At 39.0% G+C, this 9563-nt stretch overlaps 1 protein-coding gene and 1 long non-coding RNA gene across 3 annotated transcripts; one reads left to right on the forward strand and one right to left on the reverse strand.

Annotated features, from left to right (window-relative positions):
* Positions 1 to 834: 834 nt before the first annotated feature.
* LOC101744307 (uncharacterized) lies at positions 835 to 3428 on the reverse strand. Its single transcript, XR_209619.5, has 2 exons — positions 3250 to 3428; positions 835 to 1102 (listed from the first exon to the last, which is right to left on the reverse strand). It is a non-coding gene; the product is annotated as an uncharacterized LOC101744307 (long non-coding RNA).
* Positions 3429 to 4797: 1369 nt separating this feature from the next.
* On the forward strand, positions 4798 to 8671 carry LOC101744397 (tol-Pal system protein TolA). Of its 2 annotated transcripts, none has more exons than XM_004923244.5 (3): positions 4798 to 5193; positions 6933 to 7136; positions 8024 to 8671. In XM_004923244.5, the coding sequence occupies exons 1-3, from the start codon at positions 4966 to 4968 to the stop codon at positions 8321 to 8323; spliced, it is 732 nt and encodes a 243-aa protein (XP_004923301.1). In that variant the 5' UTR covers positions 4798 to 4965; the 3' UTR covers positions 8324 to 8671. The 2 variants fall into 2 exon arrangements, with proteins under 2 accessions (XP_004923301.1, XP_021209217.1); XM_021353542.2 differs by lacking the exon at positions 8024 to 8671 and adding an exon at positions 7738 to 7948.
* Positions 8672 to 9563: the final 892 nt, after the last annotated feature.

Here is a 9563-nt window from a genome sequence, read left to right on the forward strand (position 1 = left end):
ATGACATGTCATTCTTCAAACGAGCCTTGTGGAGAGTATTAAACGGTAGGCAGCGGCTTGGCTCTGCCCCTGGCATTGGCCAAGACAGTAATCATTCACCATCAGGTGGGCCGCATGCTCGTGTGCCTAACCAGACAATAAAAAAAAATCTGCGGGATTCAAACACCGGCACAGGCACATCGCGCGATACTAATTCAAATTCAAATTCAAAATCATTTATTTCAACTTAGATGTCAGTATGACACACTTGTTGAATGTCAAAATACAAATAATAAAGTTAACTCTACCACCGGTTCCAAAAAAAGCCACAGTCCTGAGAAGAACCGGCGAAACAAACTCAGCGGGTAATGTATCGGGTATCTTATGCTTTGGGCTACGGTGACTTCATTTTAATCCAACTTTGTTTGAATTTATCGTCTCATGTAAAAAGAAAGAAACTAACTTTTGAAAATTCAAGTTTTTTCTTTATACGCTATGTGACATTTTCACGAGTGCTCACAGTTGATAGTCTGACAATGGTAGCGATCTATTGAAATAGACAATCACTGCATTCGAGCTACTCATTCGTCGCCCGACATATTAATTTAAACGTTGCAATAAATGACATTTTTCTAGCGTGATAGGCAGAAATAAAGCAGTCACCAGCGACCGATAACGCGATCATAAAACAAATAAAAACGAAGTAATTTTTTTAATCATTTAATTAGAAAGCACACACCGTTCAAGATTACACTCAAAATACAAATAAGACATAAATTTTACGTGTTACGTTGTGAAAATCATTTAGCACCCGATCGCTTTGGACAGCACGGGCTCTTGCATACTGGCGACGAATTCTTTTTTTCCTTGGACTTCTTTATGGGCCAATAAGTGTCCAAAACTATTGGCCCGCACGCGATACAGCCCGCCGCCACGAGCGCCGTGAAACAGGTCATGCAAATCAACATCGTTTACCTACTTCTTGATGCACTGAAGGAACTTTTGCATCTCGAAGCGTTTGTAGCAAACGGGTACGCAGGCTAGTAAAGTTGCTGACGCGATCAGGGCGTACAGGGAGAGGCAAATCATCTTTCGACGGAACTGCTCTATTAGTAGCGAAATTCTGTGAACGAAAAGCAATTGTTGAAAACATTTAATTAATTAATTGATGTGATCACGAAGAGATTAGCTTATAAAATGATCAACAGGACTCATGTTTAACTGGTCGCATCGAGAGGTTCTGTTGATCGTAAGATAGATACAGGGGAAACTCCAAAGGGGCCGTATTCGATCACCGCTGCGTAAAAGTATTGTAGATAAAACAAGAGAAGCTTTAAAACGATCTATTGAACTAGCGCCAGATAGAAGAAAATGGAGATAAATCATTTATAATCACGATACTCATTAGTGATTAAACGACAAAGAAGATAGTACTAATAGAAGATAATAGTCATTAAACCAGTACACGGGAGCTGCTAAGCCATTACCACACAATGGTTAGAAAAGATGATGAGACTTTCTGAAAAAAAAAACATCCCAGAACACTCCCCACGTAGTATGTACGATACCAAGATACCAAGATGCTCTCTGCATCGGTCTATTCCGGTGAACCTTATGGGTTTCAAAATTACACGAAGATCACATCATTCTGATACATTTGAGATGTCAATGTGATTAATATGAAATGGTCACAGAATAAAACCACTTTTTTTTTTAAACAAAAGTTGTCCTTAACTGTTGGGGTAATTTAAGATTTCACTATTTACTATTTTGATATTTTAATAATGTCCCTATTTTAAATAAAGTTGTCGAAACTAATTAGCATCTAGATATTAAACTTTCAAGAAAAAAGAACGGAAGAGAGAAAGCAAATGATGCATTACATTGATATTTAAATTAATGATTACATTTGAATTTATTAGACGGAATTTGGCAATGACGAAACAGAACAAAAATTCCTTCGTAATTAAATTATGTTTGTTAAGAGTGCTACACTAAAGTGGAGAGTGTTTTTTTTTCTATAGACTCAAGTAAACCTTTAAAACCAGACTTGAACTCGATCCATCCAAACAGTAAAGATGGCGCCATCTTCAACTATTACCTTACTTATCCGGTGCTTACCCACCAGTTCCCTTACATGATGTTGCTGATGGTAATTTACTATATGAAGGACGTCATTATACTGTTGACTGAGAATTTAATATTATCTCTCTTGGTAAGTAATAGCATTATTGTTGCTATATTTGTTTTTTCAGTGACCTCATCGCGAGGTTACTTTTACTGGTGGTAGGACTTCTTGTGAGTCCGCACTGGTAGGTACCACCACCACCCTGCCTATTTCTGCCGTGAAGCAGTAATGAGTTTCGGTTTGAAGGGCGGGGCAGCCGTTGTAACTACACTGAGACCTTAGAACTTATATCTCAAGGTGGGTGGCGCATTCGCGTCGTAGATGTCTATGGGCTCCAGTAACCATTTAACACCAGGTGGGCTGTGAGCTCGTCCACCCATTCAAGCAATAAAAGGAAATTTAGATATATATTTCAATTTATTCTTTAATATAAAAATAGTAATTTATATTATATTATAGATATATATATTATTTTTTAATTGCTTAGATGGGTGGATGAGCTCAGAGCCCACATCTACAACGTAAATGCCGCCACCCTCGACGCCGTACACCACCATCTTGAGACGGCGCAGCCTGCCCTCCTTTTTTTGACGATAACGCAGATATCTGCTCCGGATTGGAGAGTATTAAACGGTAGGCAGTGGCCACTCACCATCAGATGGGCCGTATACTCGTCTGCCTACGAGGGCAATAAAAAAAACCACTCCTTGAAACATGAGTTCTAAGGTCTCACTTTTAACAGTAGAGTTATAGTAAATGTTGATTTTAATAAAAAAAGTATTTTTACTGTTTAAAAATATCTGCCCGTCGATGAAATTACCGTAAAAATAGATTAGGTCGTGTGTAGACCAAGCCCAAAGAACCAAAAATAGCGTGTTATAGCTTTTGAGATTTCTTGCCCATTGAAAATCTAAGTAATATGGAAATATGCAAAAACCACATCCTTATTGTCATTATACTTGCAAAATAGATTATATAAGATATTCTTTATCTCTTAATCTACTAAAACAGCATATTCTAGTTACATACGTTGAATAAAAAGAAACTAACTCACTATAATAGAATATAATAGAAAGATATGTTTTGTTATTTAAATCGTATGATGATCTGAATATGTAAACGGACCGGGAGCTTAAACTTACCCGATTGGTATGAAACGAAAATCAAAAATATTCCAGACTAATCGATACAATTCACGAGGCTACCATAATCTCTGAATTCGTGAAATGCCGTCACATAATTTTGAAAATCCTCGCTTAAGTTCGTTAAGCTGTTAAATTTACACCATCGTAAAATGTAAACTGTCAGCTTGACAACTGTCATAGTTTTGTTTCTTCTAGAATTCAGCTCCTGAATACTAAGGAGGATAAATGGATCATGTATTTATTTCATTGCCTTTAATCGGATCGACTTTCGCTAGCGATAGATCACTTTTTTGTCCTACCTTTCCTGATAGCCTTGAGAGGCTATATCAGCTCTACCCTAGCGTGTAGGTGAGCTCGGACCAGGAGGTGCTGCTAACATTGGCCCTAGCAAGAGCCGTGCTTCGCAGAATCTACCACCGGATCGGAAAGACGACCCACTGAGAAGATCCAGCGAAACTCAGTGGGCTGTGTCTATGGGTTAATTCGCTCGTCGAGCCCTTCGTCGCAAGCGACGGGTTCAATGGGAATGGTGACCGGTGCTTGCAGTACCTAAAAGCACCGTTAATGAATCGGGAGGATCCGTAATGACGTGTTTAGGGCGACGTCGACTGTTTACCATTCGGTCCGCAGGATCAAGTATATAATTTCCGGCGGCCACGACAAGAGGATTTTCGTGTGGTGGCGCCTTTTCAAAAAAGCACACTGATGCCGACTGAATGAATATACTTACTGATGGAGTCAAGCTCCAGGTCGTCATGGAAATCCACATTCCTTAAGAACCACAAATTGATCGCCCCCAAACGCCAATACTAGTCAAAGAATCAAATTGATACATTCAAATATTAGGAATTAAACTGACTTAAAGGCTATCAAATAACTGGCACCAAGTATTGGGCTTAGAATCAATGAGTGTCTTAGAAGTATGGTCGATACAGTAATTGCTAGATTAGAAAGAAGATAGACAGATGGGTCTGCTTTATTTTTATTTCTGTTACAGAGAAAGTAGCATTTGCTGAAAAGATGATGCTTGCCTTGCTCACGGATATCAACGTTGGTATCGTACAGTCAAGCTACCGCCTATTTCAGCTGCTCCTGACATCATACCCGCAGGTTCCAGTCTACCCGTGGCAATGACGCTCCTAACAGACCTAATATATTGGGTACTGATTAAAACTAAAAACATAATCAGTTATGAGAGAACATAATATTTAAACAGAAACATATCAGAACTCTCAAAGTAGTCGGTGAAATTCTTCTAGCGATATTTTGACTCCAGTAACCAATCAACGTCAGGTCGGTCGTGAACTCGGTCAACATCTGCGCTATGAAATACTGGTAAAAAGTTTTCAAATGCTTCTTATTGAATAAGCACATATTCTACTACATTAGTTCACGAAATAATCTTAAATCACAACCGTCAAGGATTTTAAATGGGACCAATAAATTTAAACCACACAGATTTGGAACCGGAAATGTACAGTGAAGTTCAGCTATCCAAACTCTTTAACTTTTGGTAGATCCGGAAAACTTTTCAAAAACCAAAACTTCAATGTCATCACGTCAATATCCAGATCGTTCTTTGTTTGTGTACATTTTTTGGAAAAATTCTTTAATCCACCATTCTGTGAAAATAACCTATGCAGCCGTACAACGGACGAACGGCAATCCTAAATTGCCATAACATATAAAATAAGTTACTAAAGTGATTTATAAATGAGACTTTTGGTGTTGCTACTACTGGCTTTGGTGTCAGCGAGGGGTTTTCCGGAGAGGAGGGCGGAAAAAACTCAGGCACTGCAAGCTAGGAAGGAGCCGAAGGTGCGGGAGGTACAGAGGGATTGCAAGGGGAAGTGCGCGACGAGTATAGCGCAGAAGGCCGCGGCCGAAGCGAAAGCGGCCCAAGCAGCGCAGAACGCGGCCGGAGCACAAGCCGCGCATATGGTTAGACTGATCACAAGTAGTTTTATTGTTTACTAGCTGATCCGGCAGACTTCGTAGTGCCTCAATCGATAAATAAAAGACCTAAACTTTTGTATAGTCTCCTCCATTAGTCATGGAGTGTGTGGGAAATGAATCGCTTAGACTGTTAATGCTACCCTGTAGTTTTATTAGAATATGTAACTCATATTTAATCTAGTTTAATCGCAACTTGGCTAAAAGAAAATACTTCGTCTGATAATGAAAAACGTTAGTATTCTGTAGATTAGTGTTTTACTAATATGTGTTTGTAATATTGATAAGTAATTATATTAGTGCCAGATTTGCGTTCCGTTATGGATTGGGTTATTTGGTGATCGTAAGTAAGTCCAAGCACATGGATCCATAAATACAGGGTGGCCCATAAGTCCTTTGAAAAGTAAAATTTGAATAAAACGAACAGGGCGCGCGTGAGCGGTGCAGGGGAAGCGGGGGGAGTAACTTCGGTTTCTGGGAATTTAGTCGCGATGGAGCGTTTTACCGGAGCGGACTGGCGTTTTTTGTGCGCGAGTTTTATAAAAACGACAATTCGGCAACCGTTGCGCGGCGTAAATTTCGAGAACACAAAGGTTTACACAACTTTGACGACACTCCAACTCTTCAAACGATTAAGAACTGGGTTGCTAAGTTCGAGGAGACCGGTTCGACGTTAGATAAACCGCGGTTGGGTCGCCCAAGGACGTCACGTACGGAACAAAACATAGACACAGTGACACAGTCTATTCGCGAAAATCTGACACAGTCAACTCGTAAGCGCGCCAGAGCATTAAACGTATCCAGGACATCGTTACAACGGATTTTGAAGAAAGATTTACATATGCACCCTTACAAAATTCAGTTGGTTCAAGAATTAAAGGAAACTGACGGTATTCAAAGACAAAATTATGCGAATGAAATGTTGAATCGGTTTACTTCCTTCAATAACATAATGTTCTCTGACGAGGCTCATTTCCATCTTAACGGGCATGTTAGTAAACAAAATTGCCGCTATTGGAGCCCCATCAATCCAAAACTTAAGCATCAGAAGCCCTTACATAGTCCGAAAGTGACTGTTTGGGCCGCTATGTCAGCCCATGGTATCCTAGGGCCTTACTTCTTTGAGGATGGCAGAGGGCGCGCAGTTACTGTTACGTCGGAGCGATATGTGGCTATGATCGAAGAGTTTTTCATACCAGAATTGCAAAACTTTTCAGGCTTTAATGCCAGGACGTGGTTTCAACAGGATGGGGCCACTTCTCACACCTCTAACACTGCTATGCCCGTTATCCGTCAACTTTTTCCTGGCAAAGTTATCTCTAAGAGAGGAGACATTTCCTGGCCTCCACGTAGTCCAGATCTGACCCCGATGGTTTTTTTTTTGTGGGGCTACCTTAAGGCTAAAGTATACGACACAAACCCGCGGTCAATTGAGGCCCTAAAAGAAAACATCCGCAGAGAATTGACAAGCATTTCAGCAGTGACGTGCCGCGCAGTCATCGACAATTTTAGACGTCGTTTGCAAGAGTGCCGTGATCGCAACGGATTACATTTAGGAGATGTTATTTTCAAAAAATAATTCCCGTTTTTTAAGCTTTTTATGTAAATAAAAATTTAATTCATAATGTAATTAGTTTTATTTTAATAAAAATTTTTTCATATCAAAGGACTTATGGGCCACCCTGTATTATGTAATTGAAAATTTTCATACTAAATAATTTTAATAGGTAAAGACTCAACTTGCGGAAAAAGCTCTTCAAGCAGCTAAAGCGGCTGAGGCGGCGCTAGCTGGTAAACAAGCTGTCGTAGAACAACTCCAACAAGAGGTGAAAGAAGCAGAGGCTGTGGTAGCAGAGAACACAGCTGCTGTCCACCAACAACAAGGGACTGTTAATGCGGCTGTGGAAGCGGCACAGCAAGCTACAGCTCAGGTAAGAGCAACATTGAACTGTTTATATTTAGAACTAGAACTGTATATTTATTTTATTAACTATTTGGAACTTCTTATATTTAGTATCTCTGCATTTTTGCCAAAATTTTAGCGATAGTCATAGCGGGTGTTATAATTTTAGTATATTAGACGTTATAGCTAATCACAACCTAGTCACTACTCGTTAGAATATTTTAATTTGCGTATCACGGTTATTAATAGTAATGCTAAGTGGTCAATCTGAATGTGGGGTAAGGAATGACAGTCTTAGGCAGTCTTTGAATATAAAAGATTTCAGTTTTATAGAGAGACTTGACATTTTCATTTAGCTATGATTATTTCACGTAGCTTTGCGTGGCTAGCAAAAAATATTCGGAGATTAATGATCTGTTGGGTGCTGATTATCATTCTGGCTTTTATAAAAAAATTAACGAAAAATCCTTCAACAATTCCTACCGGATCAGCAAAAGCAAAAATCAAAGTTTTACGAAGTATAAAGTCTAAAGATCAAAAAAGCTATACTGCTCGTGCGTTTACTACCACGGTAGTAATTGTTGAAGTTTCCAACACGCTTCGTAAAGCTTTGATTTCTTTTGTTCAAGGTCTGATGCTGGTATTGGATTCAAAATGATTTGTATGTCGATGTGCGCCTTCATAGCAGCCGCGACGGTATTGGCTTGCGTACCGGTCTGCTTGAGAGAAACTTCAGTTAAATTTATGTCATGCCTCTGTTCTGGCAAAAAGGGCAAATAGGATGGTGGATTGATTGATTTGTATTTTGTTAAATTGTTGTAATAAACTCATATTATATAACTGTCTATTTCATTTATTGCTCTGCCCAGAAAAGTAATTGATTGTGTGTACAAATAACAATATTATTCATTCCAGCACAAGCTATTGGTACAAGCTACTCAACTAGCAGCACAGTTGGAAAAGTCCGTTCACTGTGTCCTTGAAAAAACGAAATATGGTCTTCAGGAGAAATGCCATAATCTGTCAGAAGCGAGAGCTCGATTAGCTCAATTACAGCATAAGCTACAATGTGCTTGCGCTGAATGCTCGGCCACTAAGCAAGCAGCGCACTGTGCTTGCGAAGCAGCCAGAGCGGCTTGTGGGAATGCTCGAAGGAAGAAGCACATTATAAAACATAATGCAATAGCGTCGAAACAGGATAAGCAGGGACGATGATGGTCCTTGTCGTAACGGAAGATGAAGAAATTTGCTTGCTCTCAGTGTATGTTCTCCCATACTTAGACTTTCTTAGTGAGCCTCTCATTCCCTATAACTTTCGAAAATACCCAAAAAAATCTTTGATTTATCAATTTATAACAGATATATTCATATTTTATATAGCAGAAATCGGTTTTGGAATGCAACGTACAGTAATACAGGTTTACTTTGGAGTCGAATGATTTAGTTAATGTTTTAGATTATTGTACTTTAGTTTTTTAAATGTAATTGTTAAGACTTTCAGTCGTGTAAGCTTTTGATAAGTTGTTTAAGAATTGTAATTGTGAATATAGTTGTTGTCGTTTATTTTGTTTTGTTTTATTTGAAATCACATTACAGCAAATAAGTTCTATACATAAACAAGATAAAGGCACGACGAATATGAATACACTGACGAAAAATCTAAACACCTTTTGCTCTAAAAAAGTTACTAGCATTCAACTTCAGTCTGTGCAATATTTTTCGTTACTACGTTATTTCAATCATACAGTACCTATAAAGATGACGTTGTCGGTGCTCTGGCATTGCCGCGATAACCCTTGTATAGCCTGTCTCAAAATATACGTACAGTTAGGCCACAAAACAATTTGTTAAAAGAATAATAGTTTGTCTATTTAAATATGAGATTTTGGTTCGGCATTTTTTCAATCTACACACTATCTGTCCATTCTGTCCACTATTGATCCTTTTTCCTATCTAACATCAAGTATATGTTTGGGAGTTTTATGTACCGAAAATGTTATGAAAAGTCTGAACTATTTTTTTCTTATCTAGTTTTTTCCTACTTATTCTGATAGCCTTGAGAGGATATTTCAGCTTCGTCCTAACATGTAGGTGAGCTCACGGGGGTCAAACTGGAGTGATGCTAACACTGACCCTAGCAAGAGCAGTGCTTCACAGAATCTACAACCGGATCGGAAACGCGACCCACTGAGAAGACTCGGCGAGAGTAATTTTAAGAAATCCACATTATTCATAGAATTAGCTAAAGTTACGGCGCGGCGGGACAGATTTCCACTGATCATATTATTATATATATATATATATTTTTATTGCTTAGATGGGTGGACGAGCTCACAGCCCACCTAGTGTTAAGTGGTTACTGGAGCCCGTAGACATCCACAACGTAAATGCGCCACCCACCTTGAGATATATGTTCTAAGGTCTCAAGTAAGTTACAACGGCTGCCACACCCTTC

Source organism: Bombyx mori, chromosome 7 (assembly GCF_030269925.1).
Source record: "Bombyx mori chromosome 7, ASM3026992v2".
In the NCBI taxonomy this organism is placed as follows: Eukaryota; Metazoa; Arthropoda; class Insecta; order Lepidoptera; family Bombycidae; genus Bombyx; species Bombyx mori.